This window comes from Nannospalax galili, unplaced genomic scaffold, assembly GCF_000622305.1.
Source record: "Nannospalax galili isolate Female #2095 unplaced genomic scaffold, S.galili_v1.0 scaffold155, whole genome shotgun sequence".
Classification (NCBI taxonomy): Eukaryota; Metazoa; Chordata; class Mammalia; order Rodentia; family Spalacidae; genus Nannospalax; species Nannospalax galili.
In genome coordinates this window covers 6,960,643-6,979,336 of record NW_008339923.1, presented here as the reverse complement: position 1 = coordinate 6,979,336, position 18,694 = coordinate 6,960,643, and the positions used below count along the sequence as shown (strand labels likewise).

General features: G+C 43.7%; 1 protein-coding gene across 1 annotated transcript in view; it reads right to left on the bottom strand.

Annotated features, from left to right (window-relative positions):
- The window catches only part of LOC103735451 (protein THEMIS3-like), a 65,492-nt gene extending 47,938 nt beyond the window's left edge, over positions 1–17,554 (bottom strand). The window contains exons 1-2 of the mRNA XM_008834705.1: positions 17,464–17,554; positions 16,169–16,303 (exon numbers count right to left, since the gene is read on the bottom strand). Of these exons, the coding sequence (XP_008832927.1) occupies positions 16,169–16,303; positions 17,464–17,554 (226 nt within the window). The remainder of the gene's footprint in view (positions 1–16,168; positions 16,304–17,463) is intronic.
- Between the last annotated feature and the right edge of the window lie 1,140 nt (positions 17,555–18,694).

The window sequence follows — 18,694 nt, the reverse complement described above, 5'->3', positions numbered from 1 at the left end:
AGAGAGAGCAGTGGTTAAATTAAGGACTCATGCTTGACCAAGGTGCTGACAACAAGTGACTGTTCAGCATTCAGCTTTAAATGAGACCCATACCACAGCTTTTTTTTTTTTTTGCAGGGAGCAGTGGTTAAATTAAGGACTCATGCTTGACCAAGGTGCTGACAACAAGTGACTGTTCAGCATTCAGCTTTAAATGAGACACCCATACCACACCTGTAAGGCTGGGAGACCATCATGAAAGGGGACAGAAAGAATGCAAAAGCCCGATGACAGCGGGGCAGTATTGGGAAACAGTCTTATGGACCTGACATGTCTCATGAACTCACAGCAGCTGAAGTTGCCTGCATAAGGTTTGCACAAAATGGAGCCCACATGCATTCAGTCATAGAGGGGGTGGGGTCCCATGAGCACTGAGGGGAGCTAATGGCAGTAGAAGGCTGCTTGGGGAGAGGAAGTCATAACCACTGGTGAGTTACTCAGGCTCCAGTGGAAAGCCTCATACCTATGTCCATATAACTGGCCCTGGTTAAACCCAGTGGGGTATAAAGAAAGAAAAACAAAGCAAAAAGACATGAAAGTTGGATGGGGACCTGAGGGAGGATGGAGGACTTACAGGGGTGGAAAGAGATTTATATATGTCCTATTTTACTGTTAGCCATTATTGTTAACCACTTACAGTGCCTGATTTATAAGTTAAACTTCATTATGGGCATGTAAGCATAGAATATAGGGTTTGGTACTATCTGAAGTTTCAGGGATCCATGGGACAGCTTGAGGCACCTTGGAATGTATCTCCCAAGGATAAAGGAGGGCTACAGTACAGGCACCATGGTGCACAATAGACCTCTTTAGTTTATTGCTCCTGTCTAACTGAACTTCTGCATCCTTTAAGAATCTTACTGTGGGGTTGAGAGATGACTCAGAGACTAAGAACCCTGCTTGCTCTTGCAGAGGGCTGGCTGGGTTCAGTTCCCAGCACCTACGTGCAGCTAAGAACTGTCCATAATTCTAGTTCCATGGGATCCAATGCCCTCTTCTTGCCTCTGTGGGCATTACAGTTATGTGGTGCACTTACATACATGCAGGCAAAATACTCATATTTTAAAAAATAAAATAAAATTTAAAAACTATTGTGTTGGTGGTTGCTGCTTACAGAGATCTTTCCACTACCAGCTACACAAATAACCACCAACTCTTTGATTTCCTGTTTGTTCATCTCCAAACTTTTTTTAATGTGTCATGGGAAATATTATCTCTTCTCCTCATTCCTATCTAAATCAATTAAATATAAAGTCTTAGCCTTCCAGAAAAATCCAGAAGGTAGAAAGAGCCTCTCTATTCTCTCTGTCTTCTTTCTTGCTCCATCAGTGGTGTGTCTAGGGGGAGGCAGTACAGGCCCAGACTATCTTTGTTTGTCTCTTCAGAGGGACCATCCCTGGGACCTGAAATATACCCCATGGTATACTGGGAAGTGTTTCTTGGGCATATGATGTTGTGATATGCAGCTGGTCCTGAGCCTGGTTTCGAATTTAGTGCTGGAGTCAGGGAAGTGGGAGGTGGGTGGAGAAAAGAGTTGGAGGAAAGGCCTAGCCCCACACTTCTCCCCCGGTTTTGTTAGCCACAATAATATTGCTGCATCGCTGGCTTCTTATTTCTGTGGGCTCCAATGATGGTGGGAAGGAACCAGATATGGGACTGTCTTCCCCAGACTGTCAGAAGTCACATGTTTCCTGGTATCTCTTCCATGGCTATTTTTCCATGGTTCCAGGTATCCCACCCCCTCTCACTTCCTGAGGGGCAAAGCTCTAAAAGTTGCCCCTTTCTCCTAATATATCTTTAGCCTCTACCTGTCTCCAGGCTTTTTCTCTACAGCAGATAAATAGATGATAGAGAGGATAGGTATACGACAGAGACAATATATAGAAGATAGAGTCAGACAATAGATGATAAAAAGATAGATGACATAGGCAAAAATAGATGATATAGACAGATAATAGACAGTGGAAGGATAAATAGACAGACAGACAGACAGACAGACAGACAGACAGACAAAATGATTGATTTTCTCCTTAGGAAAAAACCCTCTGAAATGCAGTATTGCTAGGCTGTCTCTCTCAGCCTCTCCTTGCTGGGCTGAGTATGGATGCTTTCTCTACCCACTCTCTCCACTGCCTCACCTTCCTTCCCTCTCCCTTCTCTATCCTGTTCCAGGCTCTAGCTACTCAACTGAAGCTGTTCCCCCTGAGTCCAAATTGTAGCTGCATTCAGTGGCCATTGAGTCCACAGTACTTGGTACTGTTGGCCAAATGAATTTTCTGGAAATAGCTCACTCAGTTTATTTTCTTTTCTGGGTTTTCTCATGTCCTCTGGAGGCCTCCTTTTCTTCTTGATGCTCTTAAATGCGGGTTTCCTTTTATCTGTCCTCACTTCCAATTCTTCATGTTTTCTTATACAAGCTCATTCTCTCTTCTGGCCCCGGACTGTGATGGGGATCTTTAAATTTCCTCCAAGAGAACAATTCTGAACCCAAGACTGCCCATATTTCTACTTATGCCCAGCTGCCTGGAGGCAGGGTCCCAGAAGTTCCACAACCAGAGACCAAACCTGGCCTTGCTAGAGCCCCACCCAAACCCTGACCAACAAACCTCAACAAAAAAACTGAACATTTCAGGAGTACCTATTACCCAGTTAGTATAGAATGGGATGTGGGGTTCTTTATAACCCATCATTTGACCACCTGTGTGGCCTCAGCTCTATCTGTCCCCATGCGCACTTCTGTGTCAGGCAAGAGGACAGCCCCTCAGATCACTGCACACCTGGGTTTTTTCAGCCTGCCATGTTGTGTTCGTGGGGTTTTCTCTGCCCAGGCTGGTTTTCTATAAACAGACTTGAGACCCTGCTTACCCACCTTCTTCTCAAGGTTCTATGGGCTCCTTATTGGCTGGGCCAGTACCCCCTTAACATCCCAATAACACCAAGACCATGGATCTGGTGTGTTGCTGAAGGTATTGCATTGTAATTAGTTTATGTTGTACTCACACCCCTCAACCCCTGTCTCACAGAGATAGAGAGATTCTTATCATCCCTGCCTTGGGGATTCTGCATCCTGGGTGCCCAGCACAGAGTTTAGCACTAGGCAAGCACCTAAGAACAACTTGGTCTCACAGATGTTTCAACCACATTCCAGGGTCCAAAAACCAGATGGGAGTTGTGCATAATCCAATTGGATGACCTCAGTTTTCATTTCTGTATCCATAAACTGGAATAGTGATTTTAAATGAATCAATATTTGTCAAGTGATCAACTAGTGGCTGGTAGCTCAGTAAGCTTCTCATTGCTGAATTATAATCCATTTTCTGGGAAAACAGATCTGTTTATAAAACCATGACAGGGAAGGGAGAAATGGCTTTGCTCTATGGAGTAAGGTGGAGGTGGGAGAGCCAAACAAGGGAGAGGTGAATTTTATAGTTTGGATCTTAAAAGTGCCCAAAAGGTCCATGTGTTGAAGGCTTGTTCTCCAGCCTGTAGTGCTGTTGGGGCATGATGGAACCTTCAAGAGGGTGAGGCCTAGTGGAAGGAAGGAAGTAGGACATGCCATGGCAGGAGAACCCTGGCCCCTTCCTGTCTCTCTCTTTTTATTTCCTGGCTATCATGAAGCAAGGAGCCTCCTCCACCACATGCTCCTGCCGTGATGTACTGTGCTGCCACAGGGCCAGTCAATAGAGAATGAAACTTTGGAAACCATGAGCCAAAAGTATTTTCCACTTTTTCAGTTGTTTTTGTATGGATTTTGTCACAATAATAGAGGCTGATTAACGAGACAAAGCAAACTTTGGGAAAATGGATGAATTAGAGACTCTCTTGTCTTCTTCCAAGTACCATATTGGGTATGTGTTTGAGTCTGCACTCTGTGCTTTTGAGTATCAGAAACTTGAGCATGAGTCTACAAAAGAATCCAGTTTGCTATTTATCCCCTTTATATCTAGAGTCCCCATTTATAAATAAGAGATTATGGTGCCTCTCCTAAGAATTCATTTCATTTCATTTCATTCACAAGAATTAAATTATGGGCTCAAAGATTTTTTTTTCTCAACCTCCTTTTGGAAGGTATCATGTAAGGATAAAGCACTATGGTGATATTATCATGAGTCAGCCCTGTAAGCCTTAAACTATGCATCTTATTGAATTGATATTTTAAAATTATTTTCCCACTAGCTAGCTAAGATGCCAGAATAACTCTAAAATATAAAAAAAAAACCATGATCAAAGAAAACTGAGGGGGATGGAGAGATGGCTCAGCAGTTAGGAACACTGGTTATTCTTACAGAAGACCCAGGTTCGAATCCCAGCAACCACATGGCAGCTAACAACTGTCTGTAACTCCAGTTCCAGGAGATCCAAAGGCCTCTTCTGTCCTCCACGGGCATTGCACGACAGGGGTGCACTTACCTACATGCAGGCAATACACTCATACACATAAAATAAAAATAATAAATAGAATAAAATAAAAAAGAAAGAAAACTGAGGCAGAAGACCTATGTTCAGTTCCCAACACCCACATGGCGGCTAGTAACTGTCCATAACTCCAGTTCCAGGGGATCTAACACCTTCATCTGACCTCTTCAGACACTGCACTTACCTACATGCAGGCAATACACTCATACACATAAAATAAAAATAATAAATAGAATAAAATAAAAAAGAAAGAAAACTGAGTCAAATACTAAAGCAAATTTTAAAACTCATGAACATATTTTCCTTTGCTTAATGAAGACAGCTGTATCAACATACAAGTTCAATTACCTTCTCCCTGAGACTGGACCATCAGGCCATCTCCAGCCCTTCATAAGGAAGACTTGTCTTATCTACCTAGAGTGGTAGGATCAGGAGACCAGATGGCTCACCATCACCTGTCATCACCCCTGAATATTTCTTAGATGTAACTAAATGATCAATTCCTATGTTTAATCCAAATCTATAATAAAAGAACAACACACTATTACTAAGTCCTTGGCATTTGGGGGGCTCTTTAGGGAAAGAATGGGGAGAACCTTGGCTTCCTTCTTAGGTCACTGTGGCCATTGTCAATGATGAGGAAACAAAGCTGGTAACAGGAGTATATGGAATGGAGTGACGTAAGTAAACGGTACAATTATGCAATGACAGGGTAATAAAAAAAAGGAGTTTAAAGGAACTTCCCTGGCCTGGAGCCAGTACCATGTTCCAGGCCAGCTGGTATGGTTGCCTAAAGCGGGCCACACTAACCTGGGATTTGGTCCTACTGCGGCAAAATGGAGGTGTTCTACAGCTGTGCTGTTCCTAGCAACATCCCCTAACAGTGAACTCACAGTCCAGGTTCACTGTTCACCTATGTGCTATTCAGCCCATCAACCCTCCTGAGTTCTACTCTTTAGAAGTTAGCTAGAAAAAAGACATTCAAACTCACTGGTCTTCAGGATCAATCCAGATAGGCATGGTTTTTGTTTGTTTGTTTGTTTGTTTGTTTTGTCTTTTTGCTTTTTTTTCCTGGGCTCTTTGTTCTTTTTCTCGGCCACTGTGGCTCTTGCCCTCAGAAGACTCAACCTGCTTTTCTAAGATGATGACAGTGGAGCTGAAGATGCACATAATCAGAACTAGGCTACCTTCACTGACTCACTTGCATATTTGAAGACGTAATAGCACAGCTTCCAGTCTCTGATTAGTTTAATGAAGCTAGTCTTCTGATGACTCGGAAGGAAAATGTATTCCTGAGTGCAAAGAACTGTCAGGTTTTCATTACCTCCTGGAAGCAGGGTGCCTGCAGAGAAAGGCTGAGTGCAGATGAGCTCAGTGGTGAAGAAAAGTGGTTGGTTCAACTTGACACCCCTTCTGTCATCAACTCCAGGAAAAATTCAATACATAGCTCTGTCTTCAAAAGAAGTGTCCTGGAGATTTTGAGCTCATTCTTGTTCCCCTCTGAGAAGGATCGCTGCACAGTGAAATACCTGGCCTGGCTCTCTGTCCTACTTATTCCATCATTGATGTAGACCAAGGTGGCCATATTTGAACAAACTCGTAGTACAAATATAAGCTATTCTAAAATGAAGGCCAGTTTCCTAATTTTCTATGGAGAACAGTGTGACTTTTTATACCTAGGAAAAGGACAAATTTAAAATTTTACCTTCTATTAAAAAATAATATTTCTGTATATTCTAGGGTACAATGTGCTGTTTTAACCTTTTATGCATAATATAGGAAGACTCAGTCAAGCTAATTAACATATCTATTACTTCACCAATTTATCACATTTTGTGCTAAGCATGCTTAAAATCTATTTTAGTAACTTAAAATATGCAAGACACTATTACCCCATGTGGTTAGCATGCAGTACAGTGTGCCGCAAAACACTGACCCCTTTGATCAGTATCTCACCCTTCCCCAAACTCTCCACCCCCTTCAGGCCCTCGTAGTCATGGCTCCCTGTTTCTACTTTCACTTTTTAAGATTTCACTTACACCTGAGACTATATAGCTTTTATCTTTCTGAGCCTCCTTTATTTATTTCACTCAGCATTACATGCATCCATGTTGTTACAAAGGACACTTCCTTTTATCCTTATAAAAGATGCATAGGATTCCACTGTGTAGCTATACTAAATTTTCTTTACCCTCTCATTCACCGATAGACACTTAGGTTGCTTCCATATGTTAACTATTGGGATTCAGACAAAGAAGGTGAATTTTTTAACAACAAAAAATTAATAGAAGTTTTCCTGGCACATCAGAATAGACCAAGCCATGTAGACTCAAAAACAGACATGACTACTCCTTTCTAAGAGCCTTAAAATTAGTTCACATTTTTTGTCAACTAGCCATACCAGGGAGAGCGTCACTGAGTCAAGGGGTGGAGCAACAGGCTCATGAATCCTGTCTGAGGAGGGCATCAGCTGAGCAGACAGTGGGCCAAGTTCTTATAAAAGGGCACATTGTAGGATTTTCCCGATGGTCATTCAGGCTGTCTGTAGTGACCAAGTTTCCCAGGGCCTTCAAAGCAATGTGACTCACTGGATCCTTCAGTTCTGCTGCTGAGAACCCCAGGATGACAGCCCAGGCATGGGAATCATTCATGTGGGTTGTGCAGACACGCAAAGACTACGAGTTTGACAAGTTCTAGAAAATGGCATAGCTCTACAAGAATAATGGGCTATTCCTGGTAGGGAGAAAGAGGTTTTAGAAAATCATTGGTTCTAAATCAGTGCTTCTTAGTCTATGGGGAAGGGTGCTTCCCTTCATAGAACAGACTAATAGGCTTCCATTTAGTGAGGACTTTCCCTGCGCTGGCCATTGCACCATGCACTTGACATGTGTTTCCTTACCTGATGAACCTGGGAAACCTGCCTCATTGTCTAGGTGAGGAGAGAAGCTTTGAGGCTGAGTCAGAAAACTGACACGCAGAAAGCAATATAAAATGGTCCTGAAGCGCAATATTGGAGGATTTCCATGACCTAACACTTCGTTTCGGCTGGTTTCAAAGTGTCAGTAGTTTGCCACTGGCTCAAAAAAAAAAATTCGTCTGCATTTCACCATCAGCTTTTCTATGCCAATGGTGCCAGCAACAGGGCGACCAGGTTGAGGCCTGAAGGTGTTTCTGAACAATCCCGGCCATACTGTACTGCCCTTTATGTAAACACATTTGAGTTTCATGAAAGCAAAGTCAGTATTTAGAGCAGTTTCCTGCTGGATATAGGGATGAAGGCTTAGAGAGTTAGTAATTCATACAATACATATTTATTCTGCTTTTTCCAGGTTCACCTGAGAACTGAAGCCAACAGGATTTTATTTCCTATGAAAGAATTTTGTGATTAATTTCTTGCTTCATGGTCAGCATCTCACAACCATTATGATGATCTGGGCAGCTACCAGACACAGGGGAATGGAGGAGACCCATTCTGAGGCTTTCTCCCTGTACACAGGGCCTGTACCACCACCTAGGTTCTTTTCTGTGTTAGTTACTTGTTTTGTTGCTGTGAAAAAATATCTGACAAAATCAGCTTAAGGAAGTGTTCACTTTGGCTGCAGCTCCAGGCCACAGTCCCTCATTGTGGGAAGGTGTGGTCGCAGGTCACATTGCATCTACAGTCAGGAATCAGAGGGCTGTGGGTGCTTCTGCTCAGCTTGCTTTCACAATTTTATTCAGTCCATGGAATAGTGCCATACATGTTTACTGTGGGTCTTTCTTTCTCAGTTAACCTAATCTAAGGAATCCTTCACAGCCTGGCCCAGAGATTTGTTTCCAGAGTGAATCTAAATCCCATTAGGTTAGCAGGATTAACCATCATATCTTCCCTACTGTGACCTACTAGTGTCATCACCCAGTGTCTCTGCTAGTCACAGGCCCTTGATAGGACTCAGAGAGGCAATCTACTAGGTCCTATGTTACACCACGTACACACTCAAAAATCTACAGCCTCAACAATCCCACTTCTAAGGTGGTTTGAGGATAGTCTCAGTTTTCCAGCTAAGATGTATCATGCCCAGAAAGCCTCTCTTGGTTGTAATTAGAGGTGGGTGGAAGCCTGAAGGACCATCTTGCCTGTAGGAGAGCAGCTTGGGCAGGAATGATTTCATCAGGGCTTTCATGTCCATTCCCAGGCTGGCTCTGGACTCATGTTCTTTCCTGCAAGCCACCCAGCATTGCAATAGCCAATTCCCAGATCAAAGCATTGCTCATTGCAAAAGCAGAAAGCCGAATTCTGGGACTAGGAAGAATGCTGGTACGATGAAGACCAAAAAGGCTGAGGGCAGAGGAGGACGCTCTAGATCCTCCGCCAACTTCTGGGTCCAATGAGCCTGGTGTTGGAGAGGGAGACTGTGGCAAAAAGTAACTGCAGCTGCTCCCCACAGAGTTCACTGGGAAAGTCTGCCATTTAAAGAGCCCAGAAGAAGAGGTGGGCTGACATAAGCTTCCACATGCCTCAGTTTCTCCAGAAAAGCTCAGGGTAGCTGGTGCTCTGAAGCTGATTTGCTTCACATCTTGTCTTACAGATGATCATGATTCTTTTGGTCAAATGACAAGGATTATCCGTCTGTGTTTGGGTGATGGCATCTGGAGTAGAGGCCAGAGGTACAGAGCAGGGGAGAGAAGCCTGTCGGTGAAGTTGGTGAAGCCACGTGCTAAGTAGACTCTCCATCACAAGAGCTATGACATTCCAGATGGGACTGGCCACAACTCTGGTAATGCTTACTTATACTCCCCAGCAGTCCATTTGCCTTATAACCAAGCAGACAGAAGCATGAGAGAGACGGGTTAGACATCCCTTTGTGTTGAATCTCCTGGGACACGGCTACTCGATGGAGTAAGGAGTGTTGCTGACTCTTCCTCAGAAAGAGCTGGTGACTCAACCAAAACAGAACGTTTGTGTTTTTAAAAAACTCTTGTTTGTTCTATTCAGTGTGCCAACCCACCACGATTCCAACAGCACGCACCTCTGGATGAAAAGACATGCCAAATGAGGCACGAAGGGAAACACAGCTGTGATGCAGTCATTTGTCATGAGTTGGACCCTCTGTCAAGGCTTGCCTCTGTCAGTGAAGCTGATAGGGTACATGAGATGTCAGGCAAGTGTTTGTTTCTGGAAGCTTCAAGTCTTCTCTTGAGACCGCCACAACGTTCTGTCTAAGCTTTTGTTAGTCCCTCTTTCCTTTGGTCAGCAGCTGACCCAATGTGACCATCAATGTCTTCTGGTCTATTTTAATTCCTCCCTCTTTAACTGAAATGACCAAGTACAGCGAAGAACAGGCCAGTGGCCCTCCTACTTGGTAACCTTGGTGACAGCGCAGCCAGGTGCTCCAAGACACATCACTAAGACTAAAGCAGAACTTTCTGCCCCTGACATGGAGCACCAGGCCTGAAGCTGCTACTTCACGGTCTCCTACTATGGCCTTCCCCTCCTGTTTCCACAGCTGAGCTCTTAATGTGCGCTCCGGGCAGACTGCCCTGTTATCAGAGAAGAGGCTATTCCAGTGGTGATGCTGATATCTGGTGTGCTGGGAGGAGGAGCTGTTTAGTTGTTTCCCTGCAGGGTCTCCCTTTACCTGCTGTTCTATTTTACAGTCCACTTACATCCTATCACCACTGACAGACACATCAGCGTGTTCTGCTGCAACCAGGCACGTCGGCAATCCGGGAGGTGGGCTCCCAGAGGTCCCGGGCATGGTGCATTAGGCAGTGGGCCAGCAGGTTCCCATCCCAGAAAGCTCTCCATCTCATTAGTTTCTCCCTGTACAGCAAAATGCACGGTCATCTAGGTTACAGCAATCAGGGCAGAATTGCTTGCAGTTGCGATGGGAGATGCACTAGATTCCCCAGGCTTTAGACAATGCTGTTCTATGAACTGTGGCATTTTAAAGTAGGGCTAACATGGATGGCAAATGGGTTTATCCTGCTCCTGTTTCCCTGCCTTTGTTCTGAATGGAAAGCTGAGAAATGCATGCAGGTGTTGGCCTTAGATCCTCAACAGTCTCCAAGAAGCTCTTCCCTGGGCTTAACAGCAAAACACAACATGCTCTGGGAGTAAGCAGAAAATGTATTTTTCTCTGCTATGAATCCTAGTAGGGGCTTTGGCAGTCAAATAGGATTTGAGAGCTGAAAAATCTTTTTATCTGCAAAGTTAACAAACTGGGTCTGAGACAACGATGCTGAAATGCCCACAGTGTCAGGAATGTGGGGATGGATAAGCCATAAATTGCTTCACAAGGCTATTATTGAGCCTACTGTCCATTCAATTTTAGCAGATCATCCATTTTCCTAATTGGAAGAAAGCTAAGGAATCAAATGGGTAGGTGACAATCATACTTCATGTTGATGAACCCAGTAATTAATTCCTATGAATGCCTTGGTTCAATTCAACACACGAGGCATCTGCTAACTGCTAGCCACTCTGTTAGGTGCAAGATTAGTCCTTGGAACTTGGTTTGTGGTGGATGGGGGAAGGACACTTAAACACATTATTTCAGTGTATGGAGAAAGATGACTGACTTGCATAGGGGTCTCTGTCTGCTAGAACTTTGGTCTGGGGTCAAGGAAGCACCTCCTGGGTTGCATCTGGTTTATCCACACATGTTCTGGGGTTGGGAAGGCACTTTTCTTGGGTGCTCTGGCTTTTTATTTGGGGCAGGGCAGAGTGATTATACCCATAAGTACTTCATACAGCAGGGTAGAGCTGGACATTGTGGCTTCTGGACCTTAACTTCATGAGACAGAGGGGTCTGAGGCTTGGAGCTGGGAAACAGGCTTCTGGAGAAAACTGCAGGGAGTGGTAGAAACTATTAGTGAAATGGCAAAACTAACTCCATTTTGTTCTAGCAGACTTTTGCTTTACCCTGTTTTTGACCAGCCATTCCCACTGTAGCCAGCCAGCCAGAACATCTCCTGCAGGTAGTTTCAGGGGCTACATTGTTTCTACAATACTGGGAAACTTACAAGTAGCCAGGTAGCACATCTAGATAGCACGCCCTCCTTCCCAGCTATAGCTGCACCTTCATGGAGCCCATTGTTTCTATAATACTAGGAAACTTATAAGTATCCAGGTAGCCCATCCAGGTAACACATCCTTCTACCCAGCCTAACCAAAACTTATTGTTATCTGAAAACCTTTTTGTTAACTGACCTGCCCCTGGTCTGGTTTAACTATGGTGATCTGATGTAGCTATTGTTGTTGGCTTTACCCCTGGCATGTATAGTTGTGGTTTTTAAGCTTTATAAACCCTTCCCTGATTCTTCAGGGTTGAGAGTTCTTTTGGCATTAGCCCTCCTTCTGACTGCTGGCTATTAGTAAAGGACTCCTAATCTGACCATTGCTGTGGCGTTCCTCTATGATTCTCACTCAGTATTACATTAGGAGTTTGGAAAAGCCAGTGTGCCTGGGTGAGGCACCCACTGTGTGCCTATGTGCCTGCCTTTTTCCCTGTTAGAATATCCATCCTTGGGGACACAAGTAAGCTATGACAAAGCCCAATATTAAAAAACAAATCCTTCTGATTGCTCAAACCCTTGTCTCAAATTTCATTATCATTATTTTGATTTACTATGTCTTATAGATTCTTTAAAAAATTCTTTCATTGATTTTTTGAGAATAATTTCATGCAATCTATTTTGATCACATTCAGACCCCCATCTCCACCTTCATTCTACTGCCTCCTTCCCTCGACTTCATGTCCTCTATTTTGATTATTTTTAAAGGCCTACGGAGTCTAATCTGTGTTCCCCAAATGCTCTTGGAGTCCGGTCAGCCTATCCAGTATCATATCCTTAAATAAAACTGACTCTCTCTCCTACAGCAGCTAACAATTGCCAGTCTTCATCCAGGCCTGGGGCTTCTTGCCTACCTCTCCTGTCCTTGCTGGGTCATGTAGATTCTTAATAACTGTCCAGTTCAGCTCTTGGAGCAATAAGTATAAAAGAAGATGCTAGAAAAGCATCCAGCCCTACTAATGTTCATGTTTCTTACCTTCAGATTGAATCAACTTTGGTTAAAAACATTTGGGGGAAAATTGACTCAGGAGGCTAAGGCAGGAGGATAGTGACTTTAAGGCCAGCCTGGGCTCCATAATGAGACTGTGTTCTAAAAACAAAAGTGGAATCAGTGCTGAACATGAACAGGCTTTGTCCTGTCATGACTCCTAAACAATATAGGAACTATTTATACAATGTACATTATATGCCATCAAGTCTTTCATATAACATATGTGTACGTTATATGAAAATACATGCTGTTTTGTAGAAGGGCCATCTAAAGATTTTCATATCTATGGTGGGGGAGAGATATTGGTACCAATTCTTCCCTAATAGCTTATATGTAAGGAGTGTGAATCTTCCTTTCTTTGACTGCATTGCTTCTTTGCTCAAAATGTATGTGTGTGTTTTTTTTTTTTAAATATTTATGTGTATGTGTCTGTGTATGTGGTGCCCACAGAGGCCAGAGGAGGAGGTCAGATCTCCTGTAGCTGGAGTTATAGGAGATGGTGAGCCGTCTGAAGTGGGTGCTGGGAACTGAATTTGGATTCTCTGGAAGAGCAGCAAGCACTCTTCATCACTGAGCCGGGTTTCCAGGTCCAAAGATATAGATAGCTTATGTTAGACGGAAACTTGTGATCCTCCTGCCTCCACCTCTTTAGTACATCCACCACAACTAGTGTGAGCATAGTTTTAACTGTGTAGCCACACAGATAAACCTTATCCATTTTCTGCTAGGGAAAAAATGTTACAGATTGAAATGAGGAAGAGAAGAGTATGGATGCTTTCCATGTATATCCAAGTGCCACTCAGCTGGATTGAGCACAGTGGTCCATCACACACAGCTCTGACATCTCCTAATAAGATGGCCACACCATACTAGCAACACAGCTTTAACACACCCAAAATACATTGCTGATGTTGGTGACTCCTGTTGGGTCCATTAAAAAAACACACGCGCTTTTAGCCTGGAAAATATAAGATCATAAATCACATGTTGTTTTACACAGAAACTGCCTGTTAAATTTTAATATCCAGCACACAGCCAGCTCTCCTTTCTTCCATCACTACCGGAGGAGAGTATTTCTGCCTCCCAGCATGGGGCTACCTCTCCTGCAAGGCCTTGGAAATTTGTTTGTCCCCTTCCCCAAAATGGTATAAAAATAGTAAACGTAGTCAATGGTGATTGATTAATTTCAAAACATAAATAATGGCTGTAATTGCAATTTTAAAGAGAGATGTTTTCCATTTTGATTAATCTGACCCTCTGGGCCGCTGTTGACACAGAGAGGCACATCAGAATGCTAATCAGGAAATGAATGCAGAGAGAAGGAAGCAGCTCTCCAGGTGTCCAGTTTGCCTAACCTTCCCCAGGGCTGCCCTCTGTTCCTCCAGCCCTTCTGTCTTTTGCACTGTAACTAGAACAGGCCTCAGTCAACCCTGCTTCTCAAAGCTATGGCCACTTGGGAATTGTCCTGGTGGTACTTGGAACACTTCTTCTCTTGGCAATTTTAAAGTACTATGCGCTCATCAGTGACTTGGTGAGTTGGCTGGGTGGTTGGACCATTATCCCAATTCACAGATTAGGAGATGGAGATGTTGAGAGGTTAGCCATGCCCCCTACCTCCCAGCAAGCAGAAGGCATTCTAGCTGTGCAGCTCATAGGAACACCAAGACACCAAGAGAGCTCCAGGAAGCCTCCCCTAGCTGATCTACCTGCTCTTTCTTCTTTCTGGCCAGCCTGGGGCTCCCTGGTCCCTCACTGCTCCTCTCACCCTTTTCCTGGCCCTGCCAGTCACAGCTGAGCCTGGAGAGACAGAGACAGAGACACACACAGAGACAGAGAGAGAGAGAGAGAGAGAGAGAGAGAGAGAGAGAGAGAGAAACCGCTTCTGATAAGCCATTTAGATCTCAAAAGGTTCCAAGTCCCTTTTATATTACAGCGTGGAACTTTGATATCTAGGTGGCAGGGACACAGTCCAGGTGCCTGAGCCAGGAGGCTAGTCCTCTAACTGCTGATACAGAATCCTGTGTGGAAGCAGTTACTGTCCTTGCTTCCTGAGGAGTGGGCCACAGTACACCGTGGGAGAGAGGAAGCAGGGGAGATGGGTTACTTGGAGGCCTGTTGCCTGGGGGAACTTCTCATCTGCCTGCTGCAGCACCCTGCTCGCCAAGTGTATCCTCAGAGCTTTGGGTTACCAGAGCTGATCATGGGACCCTACACTCCCACCTGAGTCCAGTACTTCGTAGAATTACAGCTTTAAGTAAGAACATGCTGGGGCTCAGCTGGGAAGAAGGCCTTGAGACAAGAGAAAGGCAGGGCCGGCTTTACACCTGGAAAAGGTAGACTGGCTAGTTTGAGCTGGTCAGCAGGCAGGACCAGAGGGATTTGGGGTCTGGGGAACAATCCAGAAAACTCCTTCCTTCTAGGCTGACTCTGATCCTAGAAATGCTTTTCACAACCAAGATGCTCAGTCCTTCTTTTCTAGGGAATGCTTGCCTAACAGTCTTCATTTATGTTCTAGAGGAACTGAGAACTGTTTACCCAAAGCCAGAGACTGGAGCCTTTGGGACTGTTAGAAGAATGGAGAAGCCACTGGAAAGCTCTTACTTCTCCCTGCACAGTTTTCTTCACATCTGTCTAGTTGTACTGTTGAGTGGCACTCTGTCAATGTCTAAGTACTGTAACATTTTATCAATAAAAAAGTCATCAAACATGTCCTTTGGTTCATTTGCTCAAAATTTAGCACCTTATATTCTGGCAACCTTTGTACCCAGTTCAGATCCGCCCTTAATTACAGAGGCCCGAGATTGCTTCTAGAACTGGCTGCAGTTAGTCAGGTGTTGTTAAAGGCTGGGCCTCAGCAAGGACCTTCACAGTGACACCATGGCTCCCCACAGGCACTATCAGAAACATTTTTATCTTGGAGCGAAGGGCATGAGACTTTCCCAGCATCTGTGTTCGGAACCTCTTTCTGGTTGTTTCTTTTAAACTGCAAATTTTGACAATCCCCCTTATGTATTTATCTGTCTCCCTCTCTCTCTGTCTGTGTCTGCATGTCCCTCTATACCCTCCTCACCCCTTTTCTTTGTCTTTGGTTTTCTTCTTTGTTTCCTAACACTCAATATAGATATGAAATTCATTTGAACTTTGGTTTGTTTATTTCATATTCTTTCCTTCAATTACAAAAGATGAATGTTTTTATTCCTAGCTCTGTCTCAAAAACAAAACAACCCCACAACTGAGCTCTGTTGTTCGTCTGTGGACCCATACTGAGTCTTTTCTTCAGGGAGTGGGTAGCTTTCTAAAATCAGCTTTTACACTGCATAGGAGCACTTAGAATCACATCCAGTTCAGGAAGGAAAAGCTTAGGATTTTCTCCCCACCTTCTAGTCAATGATGTAATATGAAACTTGTGAGAGCTTTGCAGCTAACACCCTCGGGGCTGAGAGCCCTGTTGGAGAAGCAGCAGGACTGTGTGGTTGGCTGTCCAGGTCTGCATCTGGAAAATGACCATTTGCAACCTGCTTTCCCACTCATCAAGTTCCAGCTGACACTCTGGCTTCCTTTCATGACCTCACCTGACAGAACTAGACAAAAATGACCCTCCCTCCCATTCGTACCCATGTTCTGCAAAGATTCTCAGAAGCTTAAAGGTAGCGATGTATACAGTACCTTCGTATTCAAGAGGTATACTGAGCATGCCCAGAGCCTGCTCACCATCCTTCAGCTCTGCCCTGAGGTGGGATGGGAAAAGGGCAACCACTGTTATGACATCCCCTTTGGAGAATGACAGATTGTATAGTGACCCTGAAAGAAAGCAACCACCAATAGAAGGTTGTCGAAGGCTGACATTAGATTCAGAGGTTTACATCTAGCATTTCTATTGGCAAATGAAAGCCTTAAGTAAAATATGGTTATTCAAATTGGCTAAATATGACAAAGAAGACAAATGAATTCTTCTCAAAATAAAAAGAGGAAAAAAAAGAGAGCACTAACTAATTGGGTAATTCTACATCTTTTATAGAGGCAGAGTCTTAAGAATGTCAGAATGTGTAATTCATTTTAAAGTTAAAATGATTTGAAATGAACAAAGTGATTTGAAATAATTTTCTTTCAAGAAGTTACCATCATGATTTGCCTTGCCCAATGGGCAGCGTGGCCACCCCTGTCATTTCCAGCAGTGAGCCCTATTTTCCTCGCTATAACAATGCAGAGCGAGTGCAGGGTGGCTTTCTCCTGCACAGGCTGAGCTCTCGCTAACGGTAGAAAATGCCTACAGCATTGACATGATTTTTTTGGTTATCATCAAGCCAACAAAGGACAATTTTTCAAGATCACACTTATCTGTGCCTTAGATTTCATGTGTCAAATTGCAGTAATTTCTTAGCAGACTGAAAAATATTCACTGCTCAAAAATAACATTTTTCCCCTTCCTAGGCAATATTGGTGAATAGCTTCCCTCCTTCCCCAACCCCCTGTCAAATTAAAAAAATAAATAAATAAAAAACAACCCTCAACCAGCAGGAAATATGACAGCACATTCTGCATTTAAAGTCAAGCAAAGAGCATCTCTAGGCTGTATATTTCATTCTGCCTAGGGCTAAGGAAAACACTTCAGCAGATAAATATATGACTTCCGTAAACAGAACATTTTTTTCCTCTCTTTTCCAATATGCTACCATCTTGGGAAAGAGATTTCTTTCCCCCTTAAAGTTATTATATATTAAAAAGAAATAGGGACAGCCCCCACCCCCGTTAGGGCAATGATGCTGGTAAAATGATGCTCACTTTTTCATGCTGGTAAAATGATGCTCACTTTTTCATAGAACAGCATCACCCAAGATGATCTAGATACAAGTCTTGCAACCAGGAATGCTAAGCGAGCCTACATTTCTTCCAGCACTTGACAGGTCACTGTTCTACCTGTCCCCAGAATTCCCTGCTGCCATCAGATACGTCGCTCCTACCTGAAAAATAGTTTCCTTCAGTCACCTCCACTTTTCTGGGTAAGAAGTTCTGATTTAAGGAACTGATGTAAGAATTCCAGGTTTGCTCCATTACAGCTGAGATGTTTTTCTCCTGAAGGACATGGTCAGCACTGCTCATGGAAGTGAACTGGCAGCAAAGGCTGTCCCTCGCCAGCAGGTAATCGGCCACTGGTCATGACCCTGACTGTGAGCCAAAGTAACTTGATAGGGAAAACAAGGAAGTAGCTGAACTTGACTGGAAGAAAGAGTTCCTTGGTTCCGTGGTGAAGGCTGGGAGGGGCAGGACACCTGACGCTGTGGAAAAGGCTCTTTGGGAGTGTCTTCCAGATGAAAATATCCCAAAATCTTTTCTGCATAGGGATCCTGTGACAATGAAGACTCTGATTCTACAGGTGGGGGTCTAGTCATCTGTATTTCTGGCAAACTCCAGATGATCTGATGCTGTTGATTCTTAGATGACTCTTTGAGGAACAAGTTAATAGAGATATCAGTGTCACTGGGTGCTACTTGAGGTGAGGTCCACAGATCGGCACAATCAACATTATCTGAGGGTTGGTTAGAATGCAGGTCAGCAAGCCCCTCCCAGCCCTCTCAAATCTGACGGGGCCCAATAAGCTGCAGCCTTAGCTGTATAGCATCTCTGACTTCTATAAGCTTGTTGAGAATACAGACTCTCAGGCTCTACCCCAGGTATCCTGAACCAGAGTCCTCATTTAAGCATGATCCCCAGCTCCCCAGCTGGTGAGTCTACACATTAAAGTTTGAGAAGCACTGATGGAGGACTGTTCTAGAAGAGTGAGAACAACCTTGAACACTTGAACATTTAAGGAGACAGCATACTTCAAATCTAAGGCGTGACTGCCTATCCATGACTACTCTTAATTGAGCATTCCACTGCACACAAAGCTGGACCTACATCTATAGCAGAATTCACCTCACCAACCAGCAGGGCCTTTACTCTCACGTTTTCTCTTCCTTTATTAGAATAGATAGTATAAATTATAGATATTAACAGATACAGCTATAATAATAGATACTATTAGAGTAATATCTATTGTGGAAAATGAAAGTGTAAAGAAATACAGAGTCTCCCATAATCCCACCTCCCAGAAAGAACCACTATTTATATTTTAGTATATTTCTTGTCTTTCCTTGTATGCATTGTTAGAATTCCATGTTAAGATTTATTTATTTTTATTTTATGTGTTTG